The following is a 17,451-nucleotide window of genomic DNA, read 5'->3' on the forward strand; positions in this document are numbered from 1 at the left end:
CGCAGCCTTAATACGCGTGCTCGAGCTAGATCCAATTGTCGTCGTACAAATAATCAAAGAAAATGGCGTGACACGATATGCGTTCGCAAATTGCGATTATGATAAACAGAGATTCGGGAAAAGCGCCAGAGAATATTTGCTGCGTGAGACGAAAAATAGACGTGGAATTTTTTAGATTGCAAGATTACGAGGCAAAAAATCGAGCGTGATTCCATGATCGTAACAGAATTTACATACAGTTGTAATATATATCTCAAGGTATATTCTTCTCTTACAACTTTGAAATTGTTAAATATGTTAGTAAATATTTGCTATCATTGTTTAATTGTTTCTTTCATGCCTCTATATCGTGGCATTTATTTTCATTATTTTTGAAACTGCATAGAATATAACATTTAAAGTATGTGACGATATATTTCCTCCAAGTTAATTGAAATTATATCACATGTATCATATGCTACACATTCTCCATTTTTGCTGTATCATTAAAAGTATTTTATAAAAATTGTGTATTACATTGATAATGAGACAAATAGATGAGTTATTTTGCATTTTAGATAAAATATGGGTGAAAATAGACCAACAGAAGGGGTGCCAAGGGAAAACTGTAATTTGACAATGCCAGATATATCAAATTCAAATGAAGACAGACAAATTCAAGAGTTGCCAGGTGATACTAGATATACATTGGGAAACATAAGCCCTGAAACAGCATTTAATTTTGGTGTCAGAACAGCAGAACGCTCTAGAATATTTGCAGATAATATATCCTCCACCATTCAAGGAATTCGTCCTCTTATACAACAGGCAGCGGTACGTATTATTCAAACAATACTAAATATTAAACAGAAACAATATTTTCTAATTGTTTGTTTTCTTGGAATAGCCTAATATATCATTGACATCACTCTTGAGCATTCATGGACTTCGAAATCAAGTTCATTCGGCTGCATTACCAAATGACAGCTATGTGATCAATTTAGAAGAACCTATAACAAACAATCGCAATGATCCTATGCGCAACCATTACCATCACCACGTAACATCAACAGTATCAAATGATTTATCGAGCAATACGCACGAGGGTGCAAACGAAATTATAGAAAGCCAAAATAATAATAATGCCTCAGAGAATACTACTGCCAACAGCAGTAATGTCCAAATAGGTCCAGAAACTCGAGCGATGCTGAAACAGCTTCAACAATATGTTCCCTTTGTTGCTATTCTTCTTGCTAAGGGTTTCTACGATCACAGAGCCGGAATATTCATGTTTGTCGTACTGCTGATTGCATTCATTCACGCTAATAATGATCTTAAACGTGAGATCGCCAAACAGCATAATCGTAGTTGGTCGTTGCTTATGCTGATCTTGTGTTACATTACCGCCTGTATCGTCTTTGTCGGTTACACGTTCGATTTGCACGCCTTCGTTCCTTATGCTGAACCACTCACAATTTGGGACTTGCTGTGTTATGTCACAGTAATGGATTTCTTCCTCAAACTCATTACTATTGTATGCAAAGTTCTTTTGACTTGTTTACCAGTAAGATTATTGGCATTCCAAAATCGCGTAAGTATCCTTACTTCGACTTGAAATTATGGCTAAAGATTTATGCAATATATGAAATATAAAATATCCCGATTCATTTCAGGGCAAGTATTATCTTATGGTGGAAGCGACATCTCAGCTTTATCGATGTGTCGCGCCTGTTCAACCATGGTTGTATTACCTGTTCGAGACGTATCAAGGTCCAGAGAAAATCGTAGGAATTTTCTTCTCAGTAATGTATACCATGAGTAAAGGCAGTGATTTATTATCACGTCTCAAACTGTTTCGCACTGCTGTATGGAAATTATTCCAAAATGTGGTATGTAAAATTTTAATTATTTTTAAAATTGTCATGTTTTTATGTCAATATTAGTAACAGCATAGCAATGATTTTTCTTTATAGAGCTTAGGAGTATCTCCGTCGAAAGAACAACTGGTTGCATCCGGCGGTATATGCGCCATTTGTCACGAAGAATATACTACGCCGGTCAGGCTTCATTGCAAGCATATTTTCTGCGAAACGTGCGTGTCAACGTGGCTCGACAGAGAACGATCGTGTCCACTGTGTCGTGCGTCCATCACAGATGATCCGATATATCGAGATGGCCATACGACACACTTTATCCAATTGTATTAATTCCGTCTTCAAAAATGATATCTTCTCTTGTACAGTCCTTTCATAATATTATTAAGTAAAAACGTAACAAGTTTTTATTAATGACAAACATGTTTGTCATCATTGTCGAATAATTTTCAAATTTTTATATCTTTAAATTATTTATGACTATCAAATTAAACTCTTTGATAACATTATCGAATTAGTAACAAGTATATAATATGACCTTTTAATAAAATCAATTGTATTGCAAAATGCTCAGATTGAGGGATTATTTACGTTTGAACATATGTAAAATATCTTGTACATAAGTATGGTTACATATAGAAATTTCTCTATTGTCTAACATAAAAGAAATTGCGATAGTACAAGGGTCATGAAACTTGAGAACTTTTAATTCTTTCATTGTAAAAAGAGTAAAAAAATCTTTGTTCATGATACCTATTAAAAGAAGGATTCAATTAAATTATGTTAAATAAATTGAAATTTTTTTTTATATAATTTTTTATATTGTTTTTATATTTTTTTTTGATTCTTCAATTAATTAATTTTTCCTTCAAATTTCTATATTACATATAACAAAGTTATCATGGACACTACATTTTTACGACTATATTTTTTGTCTTCCTGTATTAAAAAAAAATTATATATATTAAAAATAATATATATATCCTGATATTAGGTTAATGTATGAAACATAATTCATCTAATAAAAGTTGCAACTAAAAAATAGTACATTTATATAATTACCCATAGAGTATCATTACATGCAACAACCCAGACTCGATGGAATTCCATTCCAATATCGCAAATATTTTAATACTTTTATGCCTTTTTATTTCATGCATGTATATATTTTTCTATATTCTTTTATAGATTTCTCTCTATGTACAATTCTACTTATTCCCATAAATATACGAAATATTAAAATTGCGATACTCGTATATCTTTTTAAATATTGAACAAATTAATTTAGAAAAAAAATAAGAAACACTTATCCACAATGCTCAACCAAGAAAGTCATAATTCGATACATCCTCAAACTGCTGATTTTGTGTATTACCAGGTGCCATTGGCCTCGCTGTTATCTGTCCCCTTGGACCTACCATTTGTTGCTGTACTCCAAATACTTGTCTATATTGAGGTTGTGGCTGCAGAAAAATTATTTTATATAATATATACTATAAAAAATATTAGAAATATAAACACATTTTTTAATAATAAGAAATAATAAAAAAAGAAGTGAATAAAATTTAGTTTTTCTAGGAAACTTTCATAGTTATAATTCTCACTTGTTGTAATAAATGTCTGAGACCAAGATTATTTGCGGAAACAGGACGCATCAATCTTTGAGCGTTTGCCTGCTGATTGGACATAGCCGCCGGATTTAGGCCTCTCTGTGCCTGTTGCGCCTATAACAATAATTATTTTTTATCATCACCTCACGTGTATCATTTACTAAAAATATATATCTAGATATATATCTAGATAAGATAATAAAAAGTAACTTGCCTCAAGTTGTTGTTTATATTGCATTTCTTGTTGTTGGGCCACTTCTAGATTTTGTTGAATCTGTATAATTATGATATTACACATATATATATAGCCATGAGTTTTCAAAACTTAAAAAAAAAACTGTTTCTATTATTAAATATAAAAATCTATACTTACATTTACCTCTAGTTGAGATTTATACTGTGCTTCTTGCCGTTGCGCATCCTCTAATGTTTGTCTTAGATGTTGAATTTTCAACAAATTTTGATGCCTGGCCATTTCTATATCATCAAATGGAGGTCGTTGCTGTCCGATCATACCACCGGCACCAGTATTCGCTTGTGGACCACTTATTCCACTATTCTATAAATAAAAATATATAACAAACATCTTAATGAATATTTATTGATAAATAATCATTCTGTTTCTTAGAAAAATATGCTCACACGTTACCTGCATATTCATTTGATTTTGTGGACCAGTAGTCGAAGTTAAGGTTTGTGGAGGAGCGTTAGTACATACAACGTTCTGCGTTATTTGACCCCCTCCCATTGCCATAGTATTCGTTTGAGACATAAGAATACCACCTTGTGTACCTGTGGTAGGCATGGGTGCAGGAATCGTATTTCCCGGTCCAGGATTAGCCTAATGAAATTATATGAATACTCGCCGATATTTTTTGTTTCGTTAATTCATAGATCAATTCGCACTTTTCGTTATGCTTACTTGTCCCTGTCTCATAGAAGCGTGAGATGTTTTCTGCTGTTGTATCACTTTGCGAAGACGATCAACAAAACCTGTTTGATCGTTCGGGATAAAGCCTAAATATGTTTTTTTTTCTGCAGTGTATAAAAGAATAAGTACTTTTATCTCACAAGCTGGGCTCGTTGAAGCGGAGGTAAAATGAACACAACCTGCCTGAGAAATATTTTAAATTTTAAACATTATTTTTATTTAAAAGTTAAAAATGTATCATGTAACATAATGAATATACTTACAAATCCAGTACTCATCATTTTCATTAAAGATTCCAATGCTTCACACGGCGTCGGATGGAAAAGAACGGATTTAGAATTTTTTAGATAAGAACCACCAATATTTCCTATCAATTGTTTTGGCATCAATTGCATTATTAATTTCGGTGGCCACGTATCTGCTTTCCTGAAATAATAAAGATTATGCAAAGTAAAAATAAAAGAAAAACCTATCTCCAATAAGATAGCAAGAAACAATAATTTACAATTCTGGTTCTCCATCTTTCAAATTAGCCGAAACTTGACATGGAACATGTCTCGTTTGCTTTTGTGCATCTGTAGGATTTTTTGCCTTTTCGATCCATTCCACGATGCCTTGCCAGATGTTGTGGCGCTCGCGTGACGCGCCTTGTACAGTACCAGTAGACACAGTGCCCTAAAAATGGGAATGATACATGTATTAAATTAATGTGTATTAAATTAAGTATATTTTTAACACAACATGCAATTTTTATACATATAAGATACATTTATAGATTAAAATATAAAACATATTATAATTAAATGTAATATATATAAACTTTATTCACTTCAACTTTACAGTCAAGAAGCGGGACATGGTTTAGAATGTTTTCTTAGCCTCATTCCTACATACATACTTCGTTTCCTCATTCACTCTGTATCTCGTACACTTATACATCTATCCTACAATCTAATTATCCTATCTAATCACAGCCTATATTCAGTCTTTTTCAACAAAAACAAAAAAAAAACAAAAACAAAAACACAAACTTTTACTTTAAACTTTAACATCTCCTCCTCCAAAATATACCTAGTTCTCTTCTCCTATTTTCTTTCTCTCCTTCATTTTCTTTGACTTTTCTTTCCAGAGTTTCCACAATATATCCCTTTTAACATCATCTAAAACTTCATTCCTTATTCTCTGTATCCTACTCTCTTCTGTAATTTCTAATTTGTCAAACCACCCTTTTGTCATTTCACACTCTCTAACAAAATGATTCAAATTATCCCTCCCCTTATCACAGAATACACATTTTCTATTCTTTTCTTCTAGCCAATATTTATTCTCCTCCTCCATGTTTCCACATCTCATTCTTGCTAAAACTATAATACCTTTATTTATATCCCATTTATCTACCGATTCTTTTTCCAAATATTTTGGTACTCTCCCTTTCGCAACTATCTCACCATAATCTTTATTGTATTTCGCTTCCCTAATTCTACCATCCTCTATTTGCCTTTGTACATCTCTTTCTCTTTCTGTAATAATCCTTTCAAAATTACCTTCCTCCTCTATATTATCTTCTACTGCTAAAATACCCCAACCATTCCTATTATATCTTTCTCTCTCTTTACTATACTGATCTACCCAATTATTCCTTTTTTTCTCTTCCCAGCATATTCTTACCCATCTATATTCCTCCATTCCTTTTATCTTTTCTTCATACCTTCTTGCTCATACCCCACTTTATTTTTAATTTATCGATCCCTAATTCCCTCGTTACTATGTACCTTGGTGTGCAAAAATCTAATTTAAATAGCCATCTCACATAATCCAGCATAATCTTTTCCAATTCTTTTTTCTCTTCCCAACCCCATATCTCTACCCCATATGCCATCACACTTTCTACTAAATAACTAAACAGCCTCCATCTCCTACTAAAATCCTTTTTACAAATTCTTTCACCTAATCCCCAAACCTTGTTCGCTGCTAATCTACCTTTCCTCGCTAATTCTTTAATATGCTCTTTATACCCCCCATTCCTATTAAAAGTAAATCCTAAATACTTGTTCTGTACCACCTCTTTGCCCCATTTCTATTTTTCCATCTTTTCTTTCTTTTTCCTATTAAATACTAAAATCTTTGTTTTTTCCGCATTAAGTTTTAAATCTCTATCTTTACAAAATCTCTTGAAAATAGCCATCATTTCTAATAACGCTTCCCTATTTTTTGCTAACAAAACCATATCATCTGCATACGCAAGTGACCAAATTCTATTACTACCTAAAGATACCCCCCCAATCCCTTTTCTTTTCATATATAAATCTACATCCGCAACATACAAGTTAAAGAGCAGTGGACTCAGCACACACCCCTGTCTTACACCTTTCTTCACCTCGAATCTGCTTGACAATCCTTCCTTGGTTCTTACTGCCATCTCCGTTGACTCATAAATTTTCTCCAACCTTCTTATTAATCCTTTTTCTATTTCTTTCTCTCCTAAGATCTCCCATAACTTTCTTCTGTTAACGTTGTCAAAAGCTGTCTTAAAATCCACAAACATAGCATATACTTTTTTCTCCTTATTTTTTTCTTCCCTTTGAATTATGTGGTTCAGGATGAATATATTATCTATTGTTCCTCTTCCTTTCCTAAAACCTCCTTGGCTCTCCGGTAACAACTTTCTCCTCTCTATCTCTTCTTCCAATCTACTTCTTAAAATCTCTGCGTAAATTTTGTAAGTTGTACATAACAATGATATTCCTCTGTATTTTTCTGTCTTCTCATGGTCTCCTTTTTTGTAAATCGGAACCACCACACTTACATTCCAATCCTCTGGCATCTTTCTGCTCTTCTACTTTCTTTATTACCTCTCTTATTCCATTTTTCACAGAAGATCCTCCAAATTTCCATACTTCCATGGGTAGTTCATCAATTCCTGCCGCTTTTTTTAACTTTAGCCTTTTTATTGCATTAGATATTTCCTCTTTGTTTAGATCTCTTTCCTCTTCATCCTTATCTGATTCTTCCATCCTTCTTCTGTCAATTCTTCCCTCGTCTTTTGGATTTCCATCCTCCTCTTCTTCCGTGCCATCCAGTAATCCCATAAAATATCTCTTCCAGTCTTCCTTACCTATATTATTATCTATCCATGTCTTCTTTCCTCTTCTCCTATTGATAAAATTCCATACCTCAGTCTCATTCTTCAATCTTCTTAACTCTTCTTCTTCTTCCTTCCTCTTCTTTTTTCTTTTCTCCTCCATCAATTCTCTTAACTTTTTCTTACTCTCTATGCATTTCTCTCTTCCTATCTTTCCTATCTTCCAGTTTTTTAGCGACCTATGAACATTCCTCTTCATTCTTGTACATTCTTTGTCCCACCAATCCTTGTGACCTATCTCTTTTTTAACCACCTTCCTTTCCTTTTTTATTGTTGAGTCGTTAACCATATTTTTCAATCTTTGCCAAGCATCCTCTAATGACTGCTCTTCGATTCGACCATCTTCCCATGCTGTCATCTCTGTATTTTCCTTGTACATCTGCCTTGCTTCTTCGTCCCATCTAATTACCATTTTTCTTCTTTCTTCTCCATCCTTTTTTCCTGCTGACTCCTCTTCTCCTTCTTCTTTCAGCTCTATGATCAAAGGCATGTGGTCTGACTGTCTCTCCACTCTCCATCAGTCCACTCTCTCTCCTATTTTAAAATTTCCTATCAACTCAATACAAGGATCATTTACAATAACATAATCTATAACCGAGCTACCTCTTGGTCCTACATATGTAAATTCTCCTTCCTCATCACCTCTTTGAGTCCCATTTAAAATATAACTACCTAACTCTTCTATTAAATTTATCATTTTCCTACCAGTCGGTCCTATTATCTTATCCTTACTACATCTACCTTCTTCCCCTCCCTCTACCTCCTGCCCTCCATATTCTCCAATTCTTATATTGAAATCCCCCCCAATTATTATATTCTTATCCTTCTGTTACTATTTTCCTTATTACCTTTTCTATTTTCTCCCAGTCCCCTACGTTATATATCGATACCACAATAAATTCCTTTTCCTTTTTATCACTCAAAATCCTAGATATTACAATTCCTTCCTCTATTTCTTTCCCTATTAGACTACCCTTCTCTCCCTATCCTAATCTTTTACCTATAATCATACCTCCTTTTGCTTTTCCTTTCTTTTTTTCTTTTCTCGCAAAGCTACACTTCCATTCACGCGTATCAGGTAATCTATTCTTAATCCTATTCCAATCTTTTTCCTCTACCCAAGTTTCACATAGACTTATAAAATCAAATCCCTCTATAAATTTCCAACATTCTTTATCCTTATTTATCCCTGCTATGTTCCAAAATAATACTTTCCTTCTACTTTCCTTTTCCTCATCCCTACTGCACGCCCCCTTATCCCCTTCTTGACTTAAACAAAACCCCTCCTATCCTCAACTTTTTCCTCATTCCTCTTCTCTTCTTCCCCCTTTTTCCTATTTACCTCCATTTCTCTTTCTAACTCTTCCCATTTCCTCCACACACTTCCTATTCTCACTCTCGCAAATCCTATTTTTACTTCCTTACCTTTCTCTCTCTCTTCTTTTGCCCACTTATTTATTTTCTCCTGTGTCTTTCTTTCTTGCCACGTTAAATCATTTTCAATAAATATCCTACCTCCTTTCAATTTACTTTTGTTCTCCATTACCTTTCTTTTCATTTGCCAATCTTTTAATTTTGCAACCAATACCTTACCACTTTTCCTGCAACTTACTATTTCCACTTCAATTTCCATCTTTTTTTTTATAAATTTACTTACCCATTTTTTCAAATCTTTCTCCTCTGTATCTACTCCTTTTATAACAATATTGTCTCTCCTTTCTTCTTTCTCTTTATCAAATACCATTCTTCTAACTTTATCTATTTCCCTATCGCTTAAACCTACACTATCTAATGTGTTACCACTTTTCTCTGACATATTTCCATAACTCTTGTAACTTCTGTAACTCTTGCCCTCGCTTATATTACTTCTATCCTCACTATCCTCTACACTCTCCTCCCTCTCTCTCCATCTATCCTCCATCTCATTCCTTCTCCTTTCCTCTTCTTTTTGACACTCTATATATTCTTCTATTTTAATTATCCTTTCCTCTAACGTCCTAAACTTCTCCTCCCATGCCTTTTTTAAGATCTCTATTTCCTTCCTAGTCTCTGCTCTAAATTCTAATAACTCTTGCCTAAATTTTTCATCTTGACCCTTTTGACTAAATTTAACACTCTCCTCCCTCTCTCTCCATCTATCCTCCATCTCATTCCTTCTCCTTTTCTCTTCTTTTTGACATTCTATATATTCTTCTATTTTAATTATCCTTTCCTCTAACGTCCTAAACTTCTCCTCCCATGCCTTTTTTAAGATCTCTATTTCCTTCCTAGTCTCTGCTCTAAATTCTAATAACTCTTGCCTAAATTTTTCATCTTGACCCTCTTGACTAAATTTAACTCTTTTTTCCTTATCTATCTCATCTAATTTCAATTTCTTTTGTCTACTCTCTTTCCCTTTCATTATTCCTTTATATCCCTCTTTCTTCTCTTTGGCCGCATTCAGCGGACCACAGACTTCTATAATATACTAGACTGCTAACATCTGTATAAAATGACTCGAAAAAGTGATGCAAGGTGCAAATGATGGTGGGGATGGCAGCCATATTTCGTGTGGGCAAATTATACTGGGTGTTCAGTTCGTATTGTCGATGTTGTCAGATAAGTCTGTGGTACAATCCTCTTACAATCATAAAATAAACATTTTGGACATCCTATATAATATGCCCACACGAAATATGGCGTCACGTGCACACCTGTGCATCATGTCCGCCTGTAATCTGTTAGCAGTCTAGTGTATTATAGAAGTCTGCGGACTCAACAGTTGGGTAGCATTACTAGATTTTCCAATGTAATTCGAAGCTGAATTTGGTCGGATCTGAAAGTAGAAACCAATCGTGTTCGATTGCTACTTAGCAGTTGAGTCCGCTGAATGCGGCCTTTCTCTCTCTTGTCCGCCATAACCTAACTATCTCCTAGCTTACCTTACACCTTTCCCTGTCTTTCCTACTTATACTGCCTCCAATGCTATCAGTTTTCAACTCCTCTTACCTTCTTATTCTTCACTAAGTCTGTATCGAAATTCTTTATCGCTAAATTTTTAATATCTATCTCGCTTACACGCTCACACGCCCTCTAACCAAGTCCCCTAATTAAATGTAATACTAATGCAATGTTATTATACCTGTGTTTGAGAATGAGTAATCTGTTGCGTAATGGAAGACACCGAGACTGGCGCTTGTTGCGAAGCTGTGACAGTCTGTGGCACTTGAGTAGGCACTGATTGGCTAATACAAGACACAGTAAGTTGCGATCCTGGTTGACTATGGGTTGGTTGAGCAGCCATAGACATGGTAGCCTGTTGGGCATTTTGTTGTTGCTGTTGCAGTTGCATCGTCAATCGCAGCTGTTGCTGTTGTTGCGTGAGTTGTTGTTGTTGCTGTTGTTGCTGCTGCTGTTGTTGATTAGCGGCCATAACATTATTCCCAGCTACTAAAATAAATATTATGTAGCTTGCATTATCATGAGAAAATAAAAGGTAACATGTCATCATTGGTGCTCTTACCATCCAATCTTTGACCAAATGCAGCTACATTGATTCCTAACGACGAAGGTGGCTGCGTTAATTGCGCTATTAGCGCACTGCCCTGCGTATTTGTAGGCGCAGCAGCGCCTGGTGTTATATACGGTCGCATCCATCTGGCTCTCGTTGCTATGTTCACTCCCGCCGGATGATAATTCGGCGGCGCGGCAATTTGCGGGTTGTAAGAAGGCCGCGCGGTGTTCATCGGCGCCGCCATGCTCGACGGTACAGCCTGATGGACCGTAATATTCTGAGGCGTTTGATTCCTGAAGGCAGGACTTTGCTGCTGATTCGGCGGGGCAATATTCTGCTGTACTTGATTAGTGTTTGGACTGTCATTACTCTGTAATGGACTTAGAGGGATTTGCGTCACGCTGGTTGTATTGTGAACATTACCGCCCATTTGCGGACTAACGGGTCTTTCCTTTAAGTTGTAATTTCGTAACAACACCAAATGCCGTGGATCTTTCGCATAATTTTTCGTTTGCGATGACTGTAAATCACCGCCAGCCTTTTCAAATAATTTGTATAATGCTGGAATTTTCCTCGGTGACAATATAGAAATGTTAATATTTCTCTGAAAAATTATACACACAAGTATAAATATATACATATGTGTTCTTTAAATATATTACATTTACGCTTGATGTAGTTCTTATATTATTCACCTCTTGATAGATAGCAGCTAATTGTTCAATAGTGTGACCAGCAAACTTGTAAGATTCTTGAATCATGATTTGATATGGAGGTGAATTACATATCAAGATACAATGTTTCTGTGATGCAGTATTTGGCTCTCGCCTCAGTTGCAAATCTTCAAAACATTGTAAACCTGTTGCGAGGCCTTCACCTATATTTGCACAAGATTCTCCCTTCCCACCAACCATTCTAGACAATGGAGTATTATTAATAAAGTAAATTAATCAATAGAAAAGATCTAATTTTAAGGATATAATATATAATGTATTATTTTTAATTTTGCATACAATTATATTGTAAAAGATGTGCAACTACAAATATATGCTTTTACTTACTCAAGTTTATCCAAGACCACCAATAGCTTATGAGGATTTGAATAAGGTCCAAAAGTTTCTGTACAAGGTGATGGTAAGCAATCAGCAGCATGGTAAACAACTATTCCATACAATGTTGTACTATTCTATTATACAAATATCAATTATTAAGATAAATCATAAGTTAATAATATAAGAAATATATAATTATACTATACCTCAGAGACATATTCCCTGTCTTCTATGCCACCTTGACTAAAATATCTGAGCATAGAAATATAAGAATAAATTAATAAAAAAATCTCTACACTATATATTATAAAATTAACATTACAATATTTTTACATTTATGTATTGAACATATAATATATATTTTATTTAATAAATTTTATTTAATAAATATAATATAATTTATAATTTAATGCACTTACTCTAATGTAGGAATAAGATAATTTGTTTTAAGATCATTGAGGTATGCGCCATTAACAGCTGTTCCTTCAATGACAAATATAACATCGGCTTGTATTCCATGTTCAGTAGGTCCTGTTACCATTGTTCTGGGGTATGAAAGAAAATATTTATTTATAACTTGTACACCTTTCACCAAGTTTTGTATATATATTGTATCTTGTATATATATATTTTGTAAAAAATCATTTTTCCAAAGATTTACGTCATCTCTTTGATAAAAATAAAAATTGATAGAGTTTACTTAGTACAGCCTTTACAACTACGTTCTACTAAGATAAATTTCATATATATTATTATAATATACACTTTTTTCAAACTAACAACAAACTTAACATACACATTAAATACAAACCAAATTTATTAATTATATTGTTTCAGGAACTTGACAAATTTACATTCAGTTAAGATTGACATCCGATTAAATAATCCACCTATTTATCTCGATTTTTAAAAAAGTATATATTAAACATATATATATTACACGAAGAAAATTATTTTTCTGTAAGAACTAGAAAAAGAAAAAACGAAGTTACAAAAGTATAACTACCTGTTTGTCGTAATCACAGACTTCTATATATATGTCTGTCGTAATATGCACTTTAGCAAAATGATACGATGGAATTATTTGCAACTATTTATTTTACATTAGAGAATTTTTTCCAGCAATCGGCTCGAGAGTTCTTCCTTTCTCGCCATTCTGAAATCACCTCTTCGGAATTTCTCGTTCCAATCCTCTAACACAGCGTAAATCCCCGCAATACCGACGTACCTGCCAGCCTGGTAATGGTTACTCTCATTCGCCGACAGATGTCACTGGCGGCGCTTCGATCGCCGCGCGGCGCGCGCAGCCATCGCTTGCGCATAACCTAGGACATAACCCCGTCGCCCCGTCGCGTGTGCGGTGTACACGTGAGGAGGTGTCCGGGAGGTGTATATACGTACTCGTCGTTTGCGCGGCATCTGACTACTGTGCGCGTATCGATGGTGGGCAGGAAGTGTGCACGAGTCGTCTCGTGACATCCCGGACGGTTTCAAAAGCGAGCCGTTTCACCCGCGTTTTCATACGTGATTATGCTGTATAGACGTGCGATCGTGCGCCGACAGTATGTACACGCATATACTACTGCATACGCTGTTAAAACTCGCGCATTTCCTACATAATGTGTACATCGCGATTTGCTACGCCTGCATCGTCGCTTACCGCAAGTGCACGGATCTCTGGTGCGCGAGGACGGAGCTCGACCTGCTCCTGCGTATGCGCGCGAAAACCAAGAAGATACCCAGGCACTTGGTAATCGTGCTAGGACTGTGCGACGAGTCGGTCCTGGACTGTGTGCGTATAATAGGATGGTGCATTGCACTTAATATACCTTACATCAGCTTCTTTGACCATAATGGTAAAAAAACGATTTGGTATCAATCTATATATCTCTCTCTGTATGTGAACAATTTTGTCGCGAAAGAAAGATCACCTTTTATACTCTGTGTGTATTATGTATGCGCTTGTGTTCAAGGTCGATGTATTCGTTCTATCCGACGTTAATCTCAAAATAATCACAAATATTAGCATACTCTGCAGGTTTGCGCAACACTTTTTTGCCATTGAATGCAATATCTTGGAGTTGAAGCACCGTGTTGCAAATTGAATTGCATTGTTTCATACATTTTATTATCACAAGCTCTATCTAAGATATCTTGATTGTGTGCGCAGCTCTAAGATTATCGAAAATGTGATTCTTCTATTATATTATTATATATAATTCATTATGTTATTGTATAACGACATTTCTATAATTTTATAGCATTGATAAGATTATAATCAATTATAATCTGTAAAAAAAATAGAATTTTATTGTAATAAAATATTGTATTTCATAGAAAGATAAAATTCAGTTATCCGATGAACTATATAATATTGTGTTTGTTCTCAATAATTTTGCTTTGCATATTTTGCTTTGCATCTATTATTTTTCAATGTATCAATCAATTTATTGCTGTGTTAATAAGTAATGAAATTGTGAATAGAAAATAATTTCCTTATGAATTGTTGTTTTCTATTGCACATCATCCATATTATTAATCCCTTTCCGTTACATAAATTTATCAATTCTTACATTGTTTTTTCTAATTGTAATAATTTTTTCTAATAGTTGATAACAAGAGCATGTATTATTATGTAATAAATTGTGATAAATGTTTTTAATGACTTTGTATAATACATGTGGACTGAGACTAAATTTCTTTATGCAAAAGTTATGAAAAATATATATTTTTGCAAGTACCTTGCAATTGTCATTATGTAATTTAATATTATATATCTTAGTAATCAATTCTTGCAACAAAAGATGAGTTATATATTTTTAATATATATTGAGCGTCTCTAAAATATATATTTATTATATTTTCCTACAAAAAATTAAATATAATTATTAATATAAAAATAGAATATATAAAATTACAAAAAGATGGTGTATAATGTGAAATTATAAAGAATATAAATAAAATTCAAGTATACTAATAAGAAACATGATTTATGCAAATGTAATTGTTTTAATTATGGATAGAGCAAAATAATTTCATGCAGTAATTAATTTTATATAGGGATATACATGGGTATATAAATTATTTATGAGAAATATTAATTTTGTTTATTTAAAAATAATAAATATAAATATGAATAATTACTATATAAATTAAAATTTATGAAATTTATATTTTCCAGGTTTCTTGAAAAAAAATGAAGCAAATCTTAAAGAAGAATTTGCAAAAAAGCGGCCTGATTTAATAGAGCATATTATTTGGAATTCACATACAAAGCCACCTAGTCAAAATGGGATAACTGGTATAATACATTGTTTTTATTTATTTATGCTTGTTATTTATATTTATATATTGATTATCTAATTATTTTCAAGAATATTGAAAGTAAAATTAAAATAATAACTTTTTTAGCTTTGGTTTTTTAGAATAAATTCAACTAACAATAGTAAAGTCAACATAAGCATTGTTATGTTATGTAAGATACTTATATATAAAATATTCTTTTTTTTTTGTACTATTTTTACATCTTTCTATTATATTCCTCTTTAGATGTAAGCAACAAACTTTTTTATCTTATTAGTTTATTGTCAATTGGTTATTTTTCTTAGCTAAAACTAAAAGTAAAGTAGAACTCAAAACTATACAAAGTGACTTATTATTGCAAAATAAGTAATGACTTTATAATTATATGCAGTTCTTAACCATGTGTGCATTGTATACTGATATCAGGCACTTAATGTTGCGTTACTGTATGTTATGTTATATAATCACATGCATGGAGGTGAAATATAATATTTAAATAATATACAGGGTGAGCCATTTTAAGTTACCCACCCCAATAACTTTTTTATTTTTGAATGTACAACAAAATGTTTCAAATAAAAGTTGCTTGACTTCGAGGGGGACAGAAGATGGTGGCCAAAATTTGACCTTGGATAGTCATTTGAAGGTCACATAAAGGTCACCTTCAATTTCTTAAATGGAACCTACTATTTTTCATTGCATATTCTTGTAGCTTATCTCGAGAGCTTTCCAAAACATTATAATTAAGTATCTTTTCGTTAAGTACTTTTTCAGTTATGAGGCTTGAAATAATTTCTTAATTTTACATAAACCGTAAAATATCTTGTAAAATATTCATTTTTCGATTATCTTACCTTAATACTTTTATGTACAAAATAATGAGAGGAATCAATTGGTGTAAAGAAAACACATAATTGTTTCGAAAAAAAAAAATGTAATTGTTAATTGCAAATTACATTTTTTCTTTCGAAACAATTATGTGTTTTCTTTACACCAATTGATTCCTCTCATTATTTTGTACGTAAAAGTATTAAGGTAAGATAATCGAAAAATGAATATTTTACAAGATATTTTACGGTTTATGTAAAATTAAGAACCTTTATGTGACCTTCAAATGACTATCCAAGGTCAAATTTTTGCCACCATCTTCTGTCCCCCTCGAAGTCAAGCAACTTTTATTTGAAACATTTTGTTGTACATTCAAAAATAAAAAAGTTATTGGGGTGGGTAACTTAAAATGGCTCACCCTGTATATGATACTTTTCTCTCTGGGAATTGTGAATTATTAATATTTCACAAATTTCTGTGTTATTGAACCATAAAATAAATGTTCATTTATTAATAATATATAGTCATCTGTTTTTTCCTTTTTTATTTATTTATTTTCTTTTTTTAAGGAAATCTACTAACCTTTTTTATGTTTCAATTACAGGCAGCAAGTCGAAAATAAATGTATTATTACTATCTGATACAGATAATAAAGGGAAAATAGTAACATTAGTGCAATCATTGACAAGAGCTGTATCTTTGGGGAATCTTGACCCAGAAGATATTACAGATCAATTAATCTCTGAGAAGTTAGATATGAAAGGAATGCCCAATCCTGATCTTGCTTTAATATATGGCTACACTTGTTCCACGCATGGTCTCCTACCATGGCACACAAGAACAACAGAGTTTTTGTAAGAACATAATATATATTATTATTGTATAAAAATATATTTTTCATGTCTAAATTTTATTTTTCTCCTAAACTGGTAATTTCTTTTTTTCAGAATGCTACCGTTGTACATTAGTATATCAGTGGAAGATTTCATATGTCTACTAGAAAGATATAGTAAATTTGTACAACGGTATGGGAAATGATACATAAATACATGTATATAACTTATGATCTTATTTATATAAAACTGCATTTCAATAAGGAAAAATAAATTATCGTGAAGACTGAGCGTCTAATATAATTATTTTATATGTGCTGCAGGGATAAAAATGTATAATCAAAATTGTATCATGAGATAATGTTAATATTATGATTGAGAGATATCAAAAAGAATTATTGCCTAA

At 33.0% G+C, this 17,451-nt stretch overlaps 3 protein-coding genes and 1 long non-coding RNA gene across 5 annotated transcripts; 3 read left to right on the forward strand and 1 right to left on the reverse strand.

Annotated features, from left to right (window-relative positions):
* The first annotated feature begins 18 nt into the window (after nt 1-18).
* On the forward strand, nt 19-3,099 carry Rnft2 (ring finger protein, transmembrane 2). Its single transcript, XM_083078620.1, has 5 exons — nt 19-258; nt 558-813; nt 887-1,570; nt 1,653-1,868; nt 1,953-3,099. The coding sequence occupies exons 2-5, from the start codon at nt 565-567 to the stop codon at nt 2,184-2,186; spliced, it is 1,383 nt and encodes a 460-aa protein (XP_082934746.1). The 5' UTR covers nt 19-258; nt 558-564; the 3' UTR covers nt 2,187-3,099.
* On the reverse strand, nt 2,882-13,283 carry LOC145959610 (mediator of RNA polymerase II transcription subunit 25). 2 transcript variants are annotated; one of them, XM_083078613.1, is made up of 15 exons: nt 13,088-13,283; nt 12,501-12,626; nt 12,288-12,333; nt 12,091-12,215; nt 11,725-11,944; nt 11,039-11,633; nt 10,658-10,962; nt 4,900-5,069; nt 4,658-4,820; nt 4,386-4,577; nt 4,113-4,304; nt 3,837-4,022; nt 3,678-3,737; nt 3,458-3,577; nt 2,882-3,316 (listed from the first exon to the last, which is right to left on the reverse strand). In XM_083078613.1, exons 2-15 carry the CDS (start codon nt 12,620-12,622, stop codon nt 3,173-3,175), a joined length of 2,640 nt encoding a protein of 879 aa, XP_082934739.1. In that variant the 5' UTR covers nt 12,623-12,626; nt 13,088-13,283; the 3' UTR covers nt 2,882-3,172. The 2 variants fall into 2 exon arrangements, with proteins under 2 accessions (XP_082934739.1, XP_082934738.1); XM_083078612.1 differs by having other exon boundaries at nt 10,658-10,965.
* On the forward strand, nt 10,053-11,022 carry LOC145959619 (uncharacterized). The gene is made up of 2 exons (XR_014435108.1): nt 10,053-10,775; nt 10,862-11,022. It is a non-coding gene; the product is annotated as an uncharacterized LOC145959619 (long non-coding RNA).
* Nucleotides 13,284-13,397: 114 nt separating the features above from the next.
* Tango14 (transport and golgi organization 14) lies at nt 13,398-17,335 on the forward strand. Its single transcript, XM_083078623.1, has 4 exons — nt 13,398-13,937; nt 15,263-15,382; nt 16,817-17,066; nt 17,160-17,335. The coding sequence occupies exons 1-4, from the start codon at nt 13,646-13,648 to the stop codon at nt 17,248-17,250; spliced, it is 753 nt and encodes a 250-aa protein (XP_082934749.1). The 5' UTR covers nt 13,398-13,645; the 3' UTR covers nt 17,251-17,335.
* Nucleotides 17,336-17,451: the final 116 nt, after the last annotated feature.

Source organism: Camponotus vicinus, unplaced genomic scaffold (assembly GCF_025532165.1).
Source record: "Camponotus vicinus isolate PSW18456_S1 unplaced genomic scaffold, iyCamVici1.0 SCAF_1, whole genome shotgun sequence".
NCBI lineage: Eukaryota > Metazoa > Arthropoda > Insecta > Hymenoptera > Formicidae > Camponotus > Camponotus vicinus.

Coding starts and splice junctions, on each gene's coding strand:
- Rnft2 (XM_083078620.1), top strand. CDS start 565: ATGGGTGAAAATAGACCAACAGAAGGGGTGCCAAGGGAAAACTGTAAT. Junction 814..886: donor CTCTTATACAACAGGCAGCG/GTACGTATTATT, acceptor TTCTTGGAATAG/CCTAATATATCATTGACATC. Junction 1,869..1,952: donor GGAAATTATTCCAAAATGTG/GTATGTAAAATT, acceptor TTTTCTTTATAG/AGCTTAGGAGTATCTCCGTC.
- LOC145959610 (XM_083078612.1), bottom strand. CDS start 12,622: ATGGTAACAGGACCTACTGAACATGGAATACAAGCCGATGTTATATTT. Junction 11,945..12,090: donor GTGGTCTTGGATAAACTTGA/GTAAGTAAAAGC, acceptor TCCATTGTCTAG/AATGGTTGGTGGGAAGGGAG. Junction 3,317..3,457: donor TCAGACATTTATTACAACAA/GTGAGAATTATA, acceptor ATTTTTCTGCAG/CCACAACCTCAATATAGACA.
- Tango14 (XM_083078623.1), top strand. CDS start 13,646: ATGTACACGCATATACTACTGCATACGCTGTTAAAACTCGCGCATTTC. Junction 13,938..15,262: donor CAGCTTCTTTGACCATAATG/GTAAAAAAACGA, acceptor TATATTTTCCAG/GTTTCTTGAAAAAAAATGAA. Junction 17,067..17,159: donor ACAAGAACAACAGAGTTTTT/GTAAGAACATAA, acceptor TCTTTTTTTCAG/AATGCTACCGTTGTACATTA.